Source organism: Carlito syrichta, unplaced genomic scaffold (genome assembly GCF_000164805.1).
Source record: "Carlito syrichta isolate Samal-C Ts95f unplaced genomic scaffold, Tarsius_syrichta-2.0.1 Scaffold308835, whole genome shotgun sequence".
Classification (NCBI taxonomy): domain Eukaryota; kingdom Metazoa; phylum Chordata; class Mammalia; order Primates; family Tarsiidae; genus Carlito; species Carlito syrichta.
Genome location: NW_007252931.1, coordinates 670,635 through 690,421, shown reverse-complemented (window position 1 = coordinate 690,421; position 19,787 = coordinate 670,635). Strand labels below are relative to the sequence as shown.

The window sequence follows — 19,787 nt, the reverse complement described above, 5'->3', positions numbered from 1 at the left end:
CAGGTGAATTGATAAACAAATTGTGGTGTTATCCGTGGTATGGACTGTTACTCAGCAATAAAAGTTTGGTACATTAAAAAATATGAATGGGAGCCGGGTTCGGTGACTCAGCCTGTAATCCCAGCACTTTGGGAGGCTAAGGTGAGTGGATTGCCTGAGCCCGCGGTTCGAGACCCACCTGGGCAACTTGGTGAGACCTCATCTCTACAATAAAATAAAAAATTAGCTGGGTGTGGTAGTGCGCGCCTGTAGTTCCAGCTACTTGGAAGGCTGAGGTGGAAGGATCTCCGGAGCCCAGCAGTCGAGGCTGTGGTGGCTGGGAGCGGCCACTGCACTCCAGTCTGGGTGACAGAGTGAGACTAATTAAGCTGGGCAAAAGAAGACAGATAAAGATTACATACAGTATGAATTTTCTTTACATAAAATTCTAGAAAATGCAAAGCACAGAAAGATCAGTGTTTGTTTGCGGTTGGGGAGGGACAGGAGAGAGGGATTGCAAAAGGCACTGGGAGGCATTTGGAGGTGACAGGTATGTGTTCTTTTACTTACTTAATGTTTTCATAAAATTGCCTGTGAACCTTTTTAAAATTACATTTTAAGGTTGATAATTTTGAAATTATTTACCCTCAATTGACTCATCTTTGTAGACCATGATTTTTTAAAATTGAGGTATAATTGGCCGGGCTTGGTGGCTCAGCCTGTAATCCCAGCACTTTGGGAGGCCGAGGCAAGTGGATTGCCTAAGTGCCTGAGTGGTGGTTTGCCTTAGCCCAAGGGTTCAAGACCAACCCGGGCAACTTGGCGAAACTTCATCTCTATAATAAGTTAAAAAAAAACAACAAAGCTGGGCATGGTAGTGCGCGCCTATAGTTCTGGCTTCTTGGAAGGCTGAGGCGGAAGGATCCTCGGAGCCCAGCAGGTCGACACTGGGGTGGCAGTGAGTGTGCTATTGCACTCCAGCGTGGGCGACAGAGTGAGACTCCAACTCAAAAAAGAAATAGAGATATAATTTATATACCATATATCCTTTTTTAAATTGTGCAGTTTAGTGGTTTTAGTATATTCACAAAGTTGTACAACCATTGCCACTGATTTTAGAACTTTTTCATCATCCCCAAAAGAAATGTTATACACATTCATAGTCACTACCTATTTCTCTACAATTCCATCAGCCCTAGCCAACTGCCAATTCATTTTGTCTTTATGATTTTGCCTATATAGGATATTTGATATAAATGGAATCATGCAGGATGTGGCCTTTTGTGACTCTTTTCCACATAGCATATTGTTTTTAAGGTTCATTCATGTGTGACATGTGTCAGTCAGTACATCTTTCCTTTTTATGGCTGCATGATATTACATTGTATGGATATGTACCACTTTTTATTTATCCTTCATCAGTTGGAGGACATTTAGGTTGTTTACATTTTTTTGGCTGTTTATGGATAATGCTGCTTTCAATATCTTGGTCACGTTTTTGTGTGATCTTGTGTTTTTAATTCTCTTGGTTATATAATGAGTGAAATTGCTAGGTCATATGGTAACTTTAACTTTTTGAGGAATGGAATAATATTTTAAGAGTTGCTGATGTGATAGTGATAGTGATGTGATAGTGCAGGGCAAATTCTGCTAAATGGAAGATATTGCTGGTCCTGTTTTTATTTTGAAATATGTAAATAGTTCAACCCAAATATTTTCAGAAATACTGTCTTTTTACTTCTATTCAGAGTAACTTTTCCTATTTTTCAGGACAAACCTTATCAAATAAACTGTCTCTGTGATTCTTTTGGCTATTTCACCAAAATTCTATAATAGTGTTCTCTATTAGTTTTTACTTATGTAAGCTGTGTCCTGAATACCCAGTTTTGTTGTATGAGCTATTTTTTTCTTTTATGCTTATCTAAGTCTGCTCAGAGACAAATGACCTGAAGCTATTCTTATCCTTGGTGTTGATTTGGTATAAGTTTATAAGGTGTGCTCTTTTATCCTGTGTTCTATAGTCTGGGTGCATTTTTGGAATGAAAATAGCCACAAATACATTGACTGTTAAGATTAATTTACACTAATTTGTACTTTCCATCCAAGTAGCAAAATGCTTCATGCTGATGTTGAAGCTGCTTTTAAGGTTTATAATTTATATATATTATTAGGTATGATGACGAGTCACAGTCGTCTAAAGCATGTAATTATCAAAGCAGTTTACTAATATTATGGGCTAGATGCTTGGCTTTTCTTATAGTCAGAATTTTAAAATATTTCATTTTTGCATTAATTATGATGAAAATAATGATAACTTTGAGAGTTTTTTTGAGCAAATATTGTGGAACTTTTTTTGAGTCTCATTCCAGTTTTTTGGGGGGTCCTCCTCCCTTATACAAGGGATCTTAAATAAGATTAATTTTTGCTGATTTCCCAACAGAAGCCATGGAGGCTGGGAGGCAGTAAGATAACTTTAAAGTGCTGAAAGGGTAAAAAAAAAACAACTGCCAACCAAGAATTCCAAGTCTGGCAAAACTGTCCTTCAGGAATGAAGGAGAGTCAAGACATACACAGATAAACAATAGCTGAGGGGGTTATTATTAATAAACCTGTCTTACAAGGAATGCTGAAGGGAGTATTTCAGGCTCACCACAGATCTATTAAATTTACTTTCTGGCATAGGACCAAAAATACTGCATTTTAAACAAATGCTCCTATAGGTTCTTATATACCAGAAACAAAGGCCCCAAGGCAAGATGTCATTTTCTATCAGATTGTGAAGGAAGAAAGGGAAGAAGGGAGGGAGGGAGGGAGGGAAGGAGTCCTATGATATCAAGTGCTTGCCAGGATGTGGCCCAATGGAGACTTTTAAACACTCTTGATGGGTGAATAAATTGGTACAACAACTTTGGAAAACAATTTGTCATTATCTAGTAATGTTTAAGATGTGTAGTCTGTATAATAGACCACTAGTAGAGAAACTCTTATACCTTTGCAGCAGAAGACACAATAATGTTCACAGTGGCTATTTGCAGTAGCAAAAGACTGGAAACAATCCACATGTTTATCGATTCCTTTTTTCTAACATGTGATCTATATCTCTTTTTTACTAGCTCTGGGACCATTTGGATCACACGTTTTTTCAAGATTTTAGACCATTTTTAAGTAGTAGTCCACTGGACCAAGATCATAGAGCCAACGAGAGGAGTCACCAAACTCACACTGACTTCTGGGGACCAAGTCGGCCTCCGCGGCTGCCAATGACTCGGAGATACAGATCTCAAGGAAGTTCTCGACCTGATAGATCTCCAGCTATTGAAGGGTGAGTAGTTGGTGTTTTTACATTCTCTTTAAGGGTAGTTTCAACGAAGGATATATAGATGTAATCTAAACTTTGTAAGGTTCTAATACTAATACTTAATACCTTTGTGGACAAGATGGACATATTTGGACAAGATGAAAATGAAGCTGAATTAAATGTCTGTAGTTACCTAATACCTAGTTTGTATTAACCTAGATGATAAACTAAAGGGGTGATAAATGTTATAGGTATCTGGTTAACATTTTTATTAACATATAGATGATATATTAATAAATACTTAGACTAATAGATAGATGATAATGTGTCTTAGTCCATTTTGGGTTGCTATAACAATACCTGAGACTAGGTGGATTTATAAAGAACAGAGTCTTGTTTCTTACATTTCTGGAGGATGGAGAGTCCAAGGCTGAGAGGCTCACATCTGGTGAGGGTCTGCTTGCTGCATCATCCTGTGGTGGAAGACCGAAGGGCAAGAGAGCACACATGAGAAAGAAAGGGGCCAGATTCATCCTTTTATTGGAAACTCACCCCTAAATAATTAATCCACGTCTGAGATAAAGACATTAATCAACTTACGAGAGCAAAGCCCTCATCATTTAAAGCTCCCACCTTTCAACACTGTTGCATTGGGGATTAAGCTTCTAACACATAAACTTTGGGGGCACATTATGTGCAGGACTGTGCTTCATGCTTTATCTGCTCTATGTTGTTTAATCATTATGAAGAAATAGATGCTGTTGCTGCTTTCATTTTGTATACTGAAACTCAAAGAAATAAAATAACAAGCTGGGTGCAGTGGCTCACATCTGTAATCCCAGCACTTGGGGAAGTGGAGGCAAGAGGATTGCCTGAGCCCAGGGGTTTGAGGCCAGCCTGGGCAACTTGGCAAGACCTCATCTCTACAATAAAAATAAAAAAATTAGCTGGGCGTGGTGCCATGCACCTGTAGTTCCAGCTACTTGGAAGGCTGAGGCTGAAGGAACACCTGAACCCAGCAGATTCAGGCTGTGGTAGCTGTGAGTGTGATGCTGCACTCCAGCTTGGGCGACAGAGTGAGACTTTGATTCAAAAAAAAGAGAAAGAAAGTAACAGCCAGTTGTGCATCCAGGACTTGAACCGAGAACCATATGAGTCTAGTGCTATACTGTCTGAAATGGCAGTTGTTAGCCACCTGTATCTCTATCAATTTAAATTTAAATTAATTAAAAGTTAATAAAACTCAAAATTTGAAGTGCCTCAATCCCTCTAGCTACATTTCAAAGACTCAGTGGCCACATGTAGCTGATAGTTACTGTATTTGACAGTACAGATTATATAAAATTTCCATTATCTTAGAAAAATTCTGTTGGAGAGTACTGTTCTAGAACCTACACTTCCCCTCTTCCCCAACACACATCTTCTATTAACATTTTACTGTAATTGCTTTATCACATCTTTCTCCATCTATTTGCCCATACGTTCGTATCTTGTGTTTTGTGTATTTCAAAGTTAGTTACAGACATTCCTTCTTAGGACAAATATAGGATATGGGTGATTCAGTTTACAGGGATTGTCTAGGACAAAAATCAATGAAATCTTTGCTTGTTTGAATAGCTTTTGGTGCCCAGGGGTAAATCCACTATATCCTGTGCCAGTTAAATTGCATGTAAGTTACTTTTCCATTTCTACCTGTTTGAGACCCCATTGTTGAGCTTCTCAACTGTAGTTCTTCTAAACTCTTTCCTCCTGTGCATCTTTTTTCTCCCCTCCCATCCTCTAAATCACCAATTTTGGACAAGTGCTGTGGTCCACTTTTCCTTACTTCTTTACTAGGAGATGGTTAAGCAACAGAAATGTGTCCATTGTTGCCCCTGCAAATAGTAAGGTGCTTTTAATCTCCATTAAACTGTGAATACTTTTGATTAGTTTTTTGTTCTGTGTTTCCTCAACAAATATTTTGAATTTTTACCAAATTTCACTTTCATTCTCAACTGCTGACTTACATTATTCATTATGAAAATTGGGGCCTTAGGCATGAACTCCCCAAATCTCTGCCACCTTCTCTGTATCTCCATTCATTTTTCCCTCCAGTCTCCTGAGATGAGGTGTCCTTTCTTTTTTCAAGGCAAGCCTGTCAGCTCATGTGCCTGATTCATTCCCTAGCTATTTCTTCTGGTATTTCATTTCATCCTTTTTCTTCTTCCTCTGCCCTTTTCCATCTTGATGCCCCTTGACCACCCCTTTACCCTTTAACTCTGTGGTTTTCAATCTTGGCTGTACATTAGTATCACTGAGGATATTTTTAAAAATACTGATAGCTGGGCCTCACCCCCAGGGATTGTGATTTCATTAGTCTGGGGTGAGTCCAGGCATTGGTAATTTTTAAAAGCTCCTGAGGTTATTCTTACTGTAGTCAGAGTTGAGAACCACTGCTCTGGTTACTGCCTAATTTTTTTCCTTTTCAATAAAATTCCTTAAGAGGTGTCTACATTTACTTTGTGTACCATTTTATCTCTCATTAATCTTCTACCTATTATAGTCTGGTCCTCCTTTCACTAAAATCCTTGTTAGTCTTCTAATTACAGACCCAGTAGATACTTTAAAAATCTTTATTGTATGGGTCCAATTCACTGAATTCATTTTTCTTGGTCTTTGTTCTTCTTCCTTGAAATTTTCTACTACTCTGACCTCCATGTCAGTGCATTTTTTTGACTTACCCCTTTTCTGAACTGTCTACTAGAAAACCCATAGATGACTAACCTTAGTTTTTAAGAGTCTGTGCTAGGCTTTTAATGTAATATGTTCATTAATTTGGATTTGTCCGATTGTTTCGTCACTGGGCAAGAATACCAAATAGATAATGATATTCTTCTCAGTGTATCACAACAGGGGCATATGATGTCAGATTGCCCCATCATGGGTAATGATGAACTTTTTTTCTTATGAAAGAGCCCTTTTTCCTTTGGTAGTTAATATATAATCTGAGGTGATAACTTGGCGATTAAGTGAATATGTGGTTCCCTAATAACTTTTCACCTAATGCTATCAGTATTCATTGATGATTCTTGCCTGAATTATTACTGTAATGCTGTAAATAATAACTTTGTATGTATTTGATTCCTCCTACAGTATTAGGCGTTCTTTTGTAAAAAAGAACTCTCTTCTTCTTGCCCCACCTTATCTGTCTGTTTAGTTGTTTATTTATTTTAGTATGTACTCATGGATTTTATTTTAATCATTATTCATTTTGATGCTCAAATAATCTCAGTTTGGCCAGAATAATTTTATCTATACATTTTGGGCAGTGGCCCTTGTTCACAGCCCTTAAATTAATAAGGGAATTGGGGTATGATTGTAAAGTGATCAGGTTGTGTTGGTCTATTGTTAATTTCTGACCTGTTGGACAAATACAGTTTCTGTTGGGGTTCCTTTAATATAAATTAAATAATCTTGAAGAAGGTTTTCTTAGTTGCCAAATGAGAATGGGGAGAACTACTCTAATTTGTCCTTTCCACTATATGAATGCTTAAAAATACAATATGAATGCCCTTGGGCAGGTTGTATCCTGTCTGCAATCTAAGGGAGAAGAAGGCAAGTAATGTCTATCAAATGCCTAGAATTTTTGAGGCACTAGGCTATATATTATCTTCTCACAGAGCCCTTGAGCTGGACTAAGTACAGCTAAAGTAGGTAGGGGTCAAATTTTTCAATCTTTTGCTCAAAAGTTCCTTGTCAAACTATTAAAATATCAATGTGAACATATTAGCTTGAGTCATTCTTTCTTGGTTGTTTTGCCTCTTCACTCCATAGAAAACCATGGCGTACACTGCTACACTGTCCCTTTGACTAATAGCAGAGAGTAGGAGAAAGACTTTAGCTTCTTTTTCTCACATGTTATTTGCAGATTGATAATCATATTACCTAAGCAATGTGCAAGTAACATGTAACCTGATTGAAGGGTGGCTTAAACAAGAGGGTTTTTCTTACATATAGTAAGTTTGTAGGTAGGTAGCAGCAGGTTAGTTTAGTGTCTTAATCATATCAGGGTTTAATCTCTTTGATTCTCGTTTTCCTTTCTCTCATGCTTACTGCCTCAGAGCCCCAGGAAGGAAGAAGAGAGAAAGGTATAATGTCAGCTTATTTATCCCATTTTTTTAAGGAAAGCCGAAGCCTTTCTACTGCTGCATCCCTAACCCACATCACCTACCCTGCCAAGAAAATTCCACTCACTGGACTCTGTTACATGATTTCTGACCCTAGCTATAAAGGAAAGCTGGGAGAACATGGATTTAGTTTATCCTACTCTTTTTTTTTTATAGAGTCAAAGTGTTGCTATGTTGCCCAGGCTGGTCTCGAATACCTGGGCTTAAGCAGTCCTCCTGTCCTGGTCTCCCAAAGTGCTGGCATTACGGACGTGAGCCACTGCATCTTGGCCTTCTATTCTTTATAGAACCAAGGGAAAGGGGTTTTGGGAATGGATTTGGAGTCAATCAGCTGCAAGATCTGCTAATTCTCTATTTTATTGGCTAATCCAGCTAATAGAAGCTAATAGAATAAATGGCATGCTATTTCAGATTAATTGAAGCATAGTGTTAATGATTATTTCATATTAAATATGGTTTTAGCAGTCTTCTGAAGATTTCTATCTTATTATCACTTATAAAACATATTAACCATGGGAATTCTCCCTCTTTTGGCGAAATTTTTCCTTCTCTGTCATCATTATTATTATTTGGTTTTCTTTAAATAGATACACCTGGTTTTTATTTTATTTTATTTATTTATTTTAATTTAATTTTTTCTTGAGTTGGAGTCTCACTCTGTCACCCAGGCTGGAGGGTAGTGGCATGCTCACGGCCACTGCAACTTCTACCTGATGGGACCAGGCGATCCTTCCACCTCAGCCTTCCAAGTAGCTGGAACTACTAGGCGCGTGCCCCCACACCCGGCTAATTTTTTGATTTATTGTAGAGATGAGGTCTTTCCAAGTTGTCCAGGCTGGTCTTGAACCTGTGGATTCAGACAATCCTCTCACCTCGGCCTCCCAAAATGTTGGGATTATAGACGTGAGCCACTGCGCCTGGCCGATGCATCTTCTTTTAACTTTATTTAGCTTTGTTAAAAGAAGCTTTATATTTTTACATATGCAAATATTGACTATATTCAGGAGCCATTTTTTCCTCTTTTAAATAATTATTTTACACCTATTATATTGCAGATCATTTTTTAAAATTAGTTTTTTTATTTTAAAATTGTGGGGTACAATTCAGGGTTAGGTATACAAATATTCATTGTGCAGGTCCCCTTGTTGATGAGGCGTGCCCACTTTTCCCCAGGCAGTTTCCCACTACTGCCAATTCCACTTCCCCGCCCCGCCACGCCCCTGCGGTTTCCCGCTACTGTCATTCCTTTTCTTGGGGTATTATGATAGTTGTTCAAGGTCCACTTATGAGTGAGAACATGTGATACTCAGTTCTTTGTTTCTGTGAAAGATCACTCAGTATTATAGACTCTAAGTCCACCCAGGTTGCTGTGAAGTTCATGATTTTGCTCTTCTTTATGGCTGCATAATATTCCATTATAAAAAAACAGATCATGTTTTAAACATAGACATAGAACCCCTGATAAAATAAAGCAAAGGCAAAAAGTTTATCTTATTAGAAACAAGATACACTTAGAGTCTTTAAACATTATTGTACTTTAACTTTCATAATTTGACAAAGCATTCATGAGACAATCTGCAGAGTAGTTTAACAGGCATAAGCACCTTTAGGCAGTCAGGACTGTCCTAAATTGCTTATTAGGTATGAATTTTACAAAAATTACTAATATTAGTGGTAAGTGGAGCTGGAGAGTGTTGCATCTTCTGTAAGCTTCATAGTGAGAACCACCAATAGTGTGGTGGAACGTGTGGCCCTTCCTAAGACCATGGCTCTCATGCCCACAGATATCAGTCTACACATGTCCCTGTGCTTGTGGACTGGTTTGGTGATCCACTGGGTGTCTGAATTTCTTCTGAAGCCTTTATGGAATGGATCAATGAGGATAACCTTAAAAAACTTATATTTGGAGTCTCCACCAACCCAGTAAGAATTCAGGATGCTTAGAGCCCTGTAGTGGCATTCAGCTCACTCCTCTGCCATGGATACGTTTGTGTGTTTATATATTTTTATGTCTATGAAAGTGTATCTTTCATGTTTTTCATACTTTTCTTTTTATACTTCAATTTAGATATTTTCTACTTGATCCATCTTCAGTTTCATTGATCTTATCTTTTACTGTCTAATCTGCTGTTAAACACATCTAATGAATTCTTTATTTCAGCTATAACATTTTTGATTGCCAAAATTTCCATTTGATTGTCTTATGGATCCAAATTCTTTGGTGAAATTCTCCATCTTTTCTTTAGCATATTAGTCATAGTTAATTTTTTTTCTTTTTCTTTTTTTCTTTTGAGTTGGAGGGGGTCTCACTCTATTGCCCAGGTTGGAGTGCAGTGGCACACTCACGGCCACTGCAGCTTCGACCAGCTGGGCTCAGGCAATCCTTCCACCTTAGCCTTCCAAGTGGCTGGAACTACAGGCACGCGCTACCATGCCTGGCTTATTTATTTATTTGTTTGTTTGTTTGATTTATTGTAGAGGTGAGGTCTTACCAAGTTGCCCAGGCCGGTCTTGAACCCCTGAGCTCAGGCAGTCCTCTCTCACCTTGACCTTCCAAAGTGCTGGGATTACAGGCTTGAGCCATCATGCCCGTCGGTTATAGTTAATTTGTTTGTTATTTAAAAATAACAATGTTATTTTTCTCTACAGAGAGTTTATTCTTCTCTTGCTAGGCCTATATGAAATAGTGGATTATCATTTTGATTCTATCAGGGAGTGTGCCAAGACAACTAGGTTGCAGCCCTGATAAGGATAGATCCTGATGTATTTTGAGGGGCTCAACCTCCAGTGGGTGCTGAACTCTAATCTTGGTCTTATGAGAGTAACACTCTGCTCTATTTTTCCAAAGACTTTCACTTAAGTTATTTGCTGTCCTATGTGGTCTCAGATTTGGTAAATGTTCTGAAGGGAAAACTTCTGTGTGCTTGTGCTGTGTGCTTCTGAGTCTTTGCCTAAGGATCTAGTTTTGCTGTTTCTCACACTGTGGCTATCCATTGAAACTTTACATAGGATTCTCAGCCCTCCACTCTTGTCCAGCATCAACAAATGTAGTTACAGAAACCGATTCCTTCTTCCAAGGTTATTCCCTCTCTAGAGTCTTAACCCCTCTGTTTCTCATTGCCTTAACAGCTCTCCTCTGTCTTCAAACAACTTATAAGGATATTATAAACATCTGGATTTTCTACGTTCTTCTAGGTGTAAATGCTGGTCTGCCACCCAATTGCTTTATCTCACCAGAGAGTTAATGTCTGTGGACATGTTTCTGTAGAATGAAATTGTTAAGGGAGAAAATGCTGGGTCAAAGGGTATGACCATTTATAAGTTGATATTGCTAAATTACTCCTGTGAAGGGCTTTACCTATTATAGCCCTTTTGAAAGTATACCATGGCCAGGCATGGTAACTCACACCTGTAATCCTCGCAGTTTGGGAGGCCGAGGCAAGAGGCCCCAGGAGTTTGAGACCAGCCTGAGCAACATGGTGAGACCTCATCTTTACAGTAAATTAAAAAATAAGCTGGGCATGGTGGTACTCGCCTGTAGTCCCAGCTGCTTGGAAGGCTGAGGTGGAAGGATCACCCAAGCTCAGCAGATCAAGGCTGCTGTAGCCATGATCATGCCACTGCATTCCAGTCTGAGCAACAGAGTGAGATTTCAACTAAAAAAAGGTGGACTGTGCGTCCTCGCCAAACTAGATGTCGTCAGTCTTTATCTTTGGTAATCTGATAGACAAAAATATGACAGTTACTTTTGTTTCTCTGATTTTTCACTTGATGAAGGCTTATTTTGATATAATTATTGAGTGGTTATATTTTTTTCTCCTGTGAATTATTTATTAATATGCTTTAATCAGTATTCCTATTATGGAGTTAAAAAATTGCTTAAGGATTCTCTCTATGTGTAGTGTGCATACTAATATTTTATAGATATTGCAAATATAAATTTCTTTCTACTGTGTTTTGCCTTGGCCATGGTAACTTTTGTTTTATAGATGTTTTTAAAATAAAATAAATTTTTAAAAACTTTGTGGTGTATCGGATTTTTCAATTTTTTAGATTTTACATCACACTTAAAAAGGCTTTCCTTACCTCAGAATTTTAAAAATGTATTTATATGTTTTCTTTTGGTATTTTCTTTATTTGGTGTTTTTAGGGTTATATTAGTCAAAACTCTTGGCTACAAGTTGTAGAAATCCAATTTAATATAACTTAAGAACAAATTGGAATGTATTGTTCACAAAACCCAAATGGTTGTTGACCGTATCCTATCTAACGTCTCCCTTTTATACCAATTATCTTATAATGCCCTTTACTATCCTGTTTTGAAATGTATTGATAATATAACCCATAGATCATAATTTTAAGGATACATATGTGCTTCTATACACTATTCTCCAATTAATATAAAGGAAAAATAAAAGTAATGTATAAAAATATGTGTTTTAATATGTAAATACTTAGTGATAACTATTCTGGGAGACAAAATGAGAAATCAGATGCTGACTTCTGTGTATAGAATCATTAAGAATATAATAGCTACAAATGCAAGAGTATTGGTTGACAGTGTGTCTACCACAAGCAGTATTGGTATAATGTTATGACTGGCTCATGTCTCAATTCATTTGGTTTTTTTTCTTTTCTTTTTTTTTTTAAATAGGCTTCATTTTTTAGAGCAGTTTTAGGTTTACAGCAAAGTTGAGTGGAAGGTACAGATGTTTTTTGATAATTCAGTAAGGTTTCATAGTTTCATTTAATTTTGTAACTGATTATTTCTGGAAAACTTTTTTTACCCTTCATTTTGCTACTTAATTGTATTGTCTTATTAGCTGTTAATAGTTTTTAATTTTATTCTCCTCAGTTTTCTAAATGAACAATCTTATCATCTATACATATTTTGTTTTCCCTACCTATGTTAATGCCTCTTATTTTTTCTTACATGTTGTATTGACTGTATTACCAAAACAAAGTTATCAATAGTAGGCATTCCTGTTTTCTTTCTAATTTCAGTGGGAGTAAATGTGTTTCTTTGTTAAGCATGTTTACTTTTGGTTCTTAACATATGCCCTATCATGAAGAAAGTTTAGTTTATTCCTAATTTATTGGAAACTTTTAATTAAGAATGTCTAGTGATTTTATATCAGATGGCTTTTGCAGTTCTACCAAAATGACCTTATAATTTTTCTCCTTTAAACAATTAATGCATTTAATTAGCAAGTAGCTTTTCTAATGTCGAACCACACTTCAAGCTTTTAATAAAAACTGCTTTGTCAAGGATCATTAATCTCTTAATACTTTATGGGAGTTGATTGATTCCTAATCTTTTTACATCTATTCAAAAGTAGGCAGGTCTGTACTTTTCTTGTATCGTCTTTATTAAGTTTTGGAATCAGAATTACGTTGGTTTCATAAAATGAACTGTGCAAACTTGCTTGTATTCTTATGCTTGGGAATAGTTTACATAACACAGGAATTACCTATTCCTTAAAGGTTTGATAAAAGCTACTTGTAATTCCATCTGGATCTGGCACCTTTTGGGGAACCAGATCTGTTACAACCTTTAAATTACTTCTAGGGTTAATGGTCTAGGCTAGTATTTTATTTATCTCTGTATTCCCAGTTCTAGCATAGTGTCTTTTTTTTTTTTTTATAGTAGGTACTAAACGTATTTGTTTTGAGTGAATGGATAATTGTAATTATGTCTCTAAGAAGTACATGGAACATAGGAATTATTAGTAATAATAGCTAAGAGTATGTGCCAGAAGCTTCTCCAAGTGCGTTGCAGGTATTTGTTTAATCTTCATTATAACCCTATGGAGAAGGTACTGTGAATATATGGTATTTACTTCTACATAATTGAAATACAATCGGCCATACTAAACACATTTTGTAACCTTTTTCATCTTTAGAGATTGTATATATCTTACAGGAGAAAGGGAGGCACAGAGCAGTTAGGTAAATTGCTTAAGAGTATAAAGGCAGTTCAGTATTGGAACTGGGATAATGCAGAAATGAAAATATTTGTATTTGGTGGGATAAGTGTTTAAAGATACTTTAAAAATTTTAAGAATATCATAGCAGAATTCCTACTTTTTCTAAGGAAAAGAATTAAGCATTTCCCTAACTTTCTAGAAACCTTCCTTTCAAGGCACACATACCAGTATGTCAGTAGTAGAACCTGAAAGTTTTTAGTTCATTTTCTTTTGTCTCTCATGGAAGTGTAAATGAAACACAGTATGTCTTTTGAGGTATATTACTATACCCACCTAGTAGGTCTGCGGAGATTGTTCCATATGGTTGTTACCCCTTTACTGTGGTTGTCATTATGATGTCACCATGTGTTTTGAAGGCACATTACAATTTATTCATTTATTGAGTTGGGGTCTCACTCTCGCCCAGGATAGAGTGCAGTGGCACAATCATGGCTCACTGCAGCCTCAAACTGCTGGGCTTGAGTGATCCTCTCACCTCAGTCTCCCAAGTAGCTGGGACTACAGGCATGTGCCACCACACCCAGCTAGTATTTTGATTATTTTGTAGAGACAAGGTCTGGTTGTGTTGCTTAGGCTGGTCTCAAACTCCTGGGCTCAAGTAATCTTCTCACCTTGGCTTTTCAAAATGCTAGGATTACAGGCATGAGCCACTGTGCCTGATCCAATTTTATATTTTATAGATGTTCTTAATTGACTAAATTTTAGCATAGCTTCTTCCTGATAACAGTTTGTCCTATATCATTGAGAAGAAATATAACTTTTTATTCTGTTTGTTAGGTTTTTGACTTGTGGTTTCCATGGGCTACATCTCAGACTACTGTTCATTCTACTGGTTTCACTATAGACAGAGTACTTTGTATTTAAGAAATCTGATGTCAGAGATTAGTCCTTTATGATGGGATTATTAATGTATTACTCATACTAACCTAAGGAGTTTCCCTGAAATGAGACCTGTTTCCTTTGACTTTTTTATTGCCACGAGTAAAACCTTTTTGCTGACTTGAAGATGGGTAAATCTCACATTGTTAACTCATCCTGCAAATATTTACTGAGTTTCCCTAAAACACGCTCTGCCCTCTAATTTGCAGCTTTCAAATGATAGTTTATCCAGGTGTAATCAGGTCCTGAATAAACTAGCATAATTTATCTAACCTTAAATGAATCTGACCTGTGCCAAAAGGTCAATTTATTAATTTATAACTAGAGGTATTCTGTTTCAGTAACTGGAAAACTCATTTCTGTTTGTCAGCATACTGTTGTCTTTGAATTTCTCAGATATCAAGAAATGAAAATTAAATGATTATTTGGTATGTATAGAATCAACAAAGGAAATTGCATGGGGTCTTTAGGAGAAATTCCATTCAAATTTTTTATAAAGTGTAAGTAACTATTTATATTTCACCTCAAATAATTTTTTTAGGATTATAAAATATTTGTATTTGTTAGGTTTCAACACCAGCACATTCATATTTTCCAGACAGGTGATAGAGATTACCACCCACTAGTTTGCACTTTTTACATTAAAACTCATCTTTATTTTAGTATGCTGTACTCTTTTTTAATTTTTAATTTTTGAGTTGGAGTCTCACTCTTGTTGTCCAGGCTGGAGTGCAGTGGCACATTCACGGCCACCACAGCCTCGACCTGCTGGGCTTAGGCGATCCTTCCGCCTCAGCCTTCCAAGCAGCTGGAACTACAGATGCATGCCACCATGCCCGATTAGTTTTTGTGATTTATTGTAGAGACGAGGTCTCATCAAGTTGCCCAGGCTTGTCTTGAATCCCTGGGCTCAGGCAGTCCTCTCGTCTTGGCCTCCCAAAGTGCTGGGATTACAGGCTGAGCCTCCATGCCCAGCCTGCTCTTTTTTGTTGTTGTTACATGTTAGTTAACCTACTGTTTTATTTAGCCTCCTTCCTTGCTGTGTAAAGGAACATTCTTTGATTTTAGCAGTAAGCTGTGTCTGAATTGCTTTGGCAGGGTATAGAACTTCTAAGAAGGTTTCCTACCTAGAGATTATGTTCTTCTGATGTTAACCCTAGGTTCTAGGACCATAGTTTTCTAATCACTGATCACATCTCAAATTTTGAGAATTGACTTTTTTTTGTTGCTTTTGTGTGTGTGTGTGTGTGTGTGTGTGTGTGTGTGTGTGTGTGTGTGTGTGTTTGAGTCAGAGTCTCAATCTGTCACCTAGACCGGGATGCAGTGGCATGCTCATGGCTATCACAGCCTCGACCTGCTAGGCTCAGGTGATCTGCCTCAGCCTTCCAAGTAGCTGGAACTACAGATGTGTGCCACCATGCCCAGCTAATTTTTAAAATTATTGTAGAATCAAGGTCTCATCAAGTTGCCCAGGCTGGTCTCAAACCCCTGGGCTTGGGTCTCTTGCCGGGGCCTCCTAAAGTGCTGGGATTACAGGTGTGAGCCACCGCACTTGGCAAGAGTTGGCTTTTTTTTAATTGTTAACTTTTTTTAAAATTTAAAAACGTTAGTTTTTTCTTTCTGTGTATTAAAAAGACAACATTACCCAGAAATAGCCACAATTACACTTTGATACATAATCTTGTGGACCTTTAAAAAAGAAAAAAAAAATATATGTGATATTTACATCTATATAATTGAAATGCAATTAATCATACTAAACATATTTTATAATCTTTTAAAATTTTAATCGATTGTATGTATCTTTCAGTGTACATCTGATTGGGGCCCATCTAGAGGGAACTCTTAATTTATTCAACAAACACTGTGAATTACTTATGTGCCAGATGCTATTCTAGATGTTGGGCATGCACTAGTGAACAAATAGAAATGACTGCCCTTGTTGTATCCTAAGTATTAATGGGAAAAGACAGACAAGAAAAATAAACAGAATGTTAAGCAATAGTAAGTGCTACGAGGAAAAAGGCAGGAAAGGGAGACAAGTAATATGGGGGAAGTGAAATTTCAAAAGAGAGCATAGTCAATAAAGATCTTAATGAGAAAGTATTTGAATAGACATAAAGGAAGTGAGAGAATGAGCTAGGGATGTGCACCACGGAGAGAGCAATGTGGAGCAGAGTAAGTGAAAGGTAATAGTAGGAGATAGAGTCACAGAGATGTTGATGGGGTGGGAATGGTAAGGTGGGTATTAGATCATGTGGAGCCTGGTTGGCACTTGTAAGGGCTTTTATTCCAGTGGAAAATTTAGTTCTGATTTATGTCTTGAAATGATCACTCTGATGAAAATGGAATGGAGGGCTTAAAGGGTTGGGAGGCAAGGGCACAAGCAGATAAACCATTTAAGAGGCTATTGCATTAATCTAAGCTAGAGATGCCAGTGACTTGGAAGAAGAGTGGTGAAAAATGGTTTGGTTTTAGATGTAGTTTGACAATACACATGATAAGATTTGCTGACAGATCCAGTGTTTAACAGAAAGAAGAGTTAAGATGACACCAAGGTTTTTGATCTGAGCAACTAGAAAGATGGAGCCACCATCAGCTTACATGGAGAACAGTAGAAGGAACAAGTTTGGAGGAAAGAATGTGAGAGTTCTTCAGTTTTGGATACAGTAAGTTTGAGGTGCTAGGTACACATTCAAGTAGAGATGTTGAGTAGGTAGAGGTCTTGACTGAAGTTAAAATTTGGAAGTTGTGGCCTATATATAGTATCTAAAATTATAATGGTGGATGAAATTGCCAAAGAAGTCAAGATAGAAAATAGTGGAGCACAGAAAATTAAGTTCTGGGCCTTCAATGGTTAGAAGTTGGGAAGCTAAATAAGAATAAGCAAAGGAAACTGAGAGAGAAGAGCCAAGGAATTAGAAGGAAAACCTAGAGTGAGTACAGCTCTGGAAACTAAGTGAAGACTGGTCTTAGCTTGTGGCTTCTACTCCAGATCCTGTGGATCGATTTTTCTCTTCTGTGAGTTTCTAAAATTAAGTATACCACCTTCTTTCCCCCTACTTCCACACCCACATTTATCTTTAACAAGAAAAGATTTTGTGTTTTTAGCAAATCAAATTCAGTATAAATACTGTATGTATCAACTGGAGACAATCTCCAAATAATAGCTCGTATACTTATTGGGCCAACCTGAGCAGTCTCTGTTACTGCTGCAAAAAACGTGGAGCCAACATCTGACTTCCAGAGAGTAAGCAACCAAGAAAGAGGAATCATCAGCTGATCAACTGCTGCTGAGGTGTCCCTGGCACCTGCAAGCATTTGTGTAGGGTTAATTTTAGAGCTTTAAGAAAGAACCAGGCTGTCTCTTAAACTTGATCATTACCGTTTATTTTATTAGTCAGTTTAAGCATGCGATTGTTTGTTTTTTTTCTTTCACTAGTGTGCAAGAGGGGGTATATTAGTTATCTGTTGTTGTGTAACAGAATTTAGCAGCTTATGACAATATTTATTATTATCTCACTATTTCTGTGGGCCAGGAATTTGGGAGCAGCTTAGTTAAGTGACTCTGTTCAAGGGTTCCATAGGATTATAGACAACATGTCAGCTGTGGTTGCAGTCATCTGAACACTTATCTGGACCTGGAAGATCTACTTCCAAAATGGCTAACCCACATGGCTTTTAGCAGGAGGCCTTTGTTCTTTACCATATGGGCCTCTCCATAGGGCTCCTTAATGTCCCTATGACTTGGCAGCTGACTTCTCCTAGAGTAAATGGTCTGAGAGAGAGAGAGAGAGAGAGATAGGGAGAGAAAGGTGGGAGGGGCAAGGGAAAAGGAGAAAACCATCATGCCCTTTTATATCCTAAATTTTGGAATTTTACACACTGTCATTTCTGCCCTATTTTAACTGTAAGAAGTAAGTGACTAAATCCAGCTCACATTCAAGGAGAAGAGAATTAAGCTCCACCTCTAAAGAATTTATGGACATATTTAAAACTACTGCATTTTGCCCTCTGGCCACAAATTATTTCTACTTCTCCAATGTGCAAAATACGCTCACTTCCTCCCAGGATCTACCAAAAGTTGCCTTATTCTGCTGTAGCAGCATAAAGTCTAGGTATTTGTTCTTGATTTGTTCTAAGTGTGAGTGTGGCTTCTTTGGTATAGTTCCTCAGATACAGTTCCTTTTGATGCGAACACCTGTAAACTAAAGAGACAAATTATCTGCCCATTACATACCCAACATACAGTGATGTGGACAGGCAGTGATTTTGAACAGGTATAGAGATTCACAAAGAAGTTGCAGGTTCATAGCAATTCTGATAGTTGCCTGGGCAAATGTTAGAAGTTCCTTGATTAGCACTTAGCCCTACCCATATCCAGGAGTGCTTATCTGTGGCTCTTATTTCTACCCTCTGGAGTCTTAAGTCCACCCAATGAGTCATCCTTTCTTTTCCATGAAAAGTAGTATATATTTGCAGCTGCATAGGTTTCTTTTTGCTGTTGTTGTTATTTTTGAGTTGGAGTCTCACTCTGTTGCTCAGACTAGAGTGCAGTGGCTGCTCCCGGCCACCACAGCCTCGCCTGCTGGGCTTCGGCGATCCTTCCGCCTCAGCCTTCCAAGTAGCTGGAACTACAGGTGCGTGCTACCACGCCCAGCTAAATTTTGGTTTATTGTAGAGATGAGGTCTTGCCAAGTTGCCCAGGCGGGTCTAGAACCTGCAGGCTCAGGCTATCCACTCACCTCAGCCTCCCAAAGGCGGGGGTTACAGGCTGAGCCACCGAGCCCGGCTGCATAGGTTTCTTAGCTTGCTTCTTGCATGGAGAAGTTTTGAGAGCCCAAAGACCTGTTCTCATTTTGTACTGTCTCTGACCTTTCAGTTTAAGCTGGCAGTGTTTCTTTTAAAAACTTTTGAGTATTCAGTGAATCCTTATTCATGCCATTAGACCAAAACCACACCCACAAATCCCTTCTCATCTCTTCCATCCTTGGACTTCTGCTGGGATTGCTGTGGGACACCACCTGTAGTGGTATTTTGTATTCCCCCAAAAGATATGTTCAATCTTTTCCCTGGTAAAGTCTCTGTGAATGTGACCTTATTTTAAATGGGATCTTTGCAGATGTAACCAAATGATAATAAGTTCATACTGAATCAGAGAGGGCCTTAATTCAATGGCTGATAGTCTTATAAGAAGAGGAAAATTTGGATGTAGACAGAAGACACAAGAAGAAAACTATATGAAGACAGAGGCAGAGATTGGGGTGATGTGTCTTCAAGGAATGGCAAGGATTGCCGGCAGCCACCAGAAGCTAGGAGAGGTTCATGGAATAGACTCTCCTCTAGAATCTCCAGAAGTAGCTAACCCTACTAAACCTGCCAGAACAGTGAGAGAATAAATTCCTGTTGTTTTAAGCTACCCAGTTTGTGGTAATTTGTTACAGCAACTCTAGGAAACTAACACAACACCCTTAAACT

The 19,787-nt window shown here is 37.9% G+C and overlaps 1 protein-coding gene across 1 annotated transcript in view; it reads left to right on the top strand.

Annotated features, from left to right (window-relative positions):
- Positions 1-19,787, top strand: part of RNF115 (ring finger protein 115) — a 60,605-nt gene that overhangs the window by 29,893 nt on the left and 10,925 nt on the right. Inside the window, exon 4 of the mRNA XM_008066019.2 lies at positions 3,093-3,301. Coding sequence (XP_008064210.1) covers positions 3,093-3,301 — 209 coding nt within the window. The remainder of the gene's footprint in view (positions 1-3,092; positions 3,302-19,787) is intronic.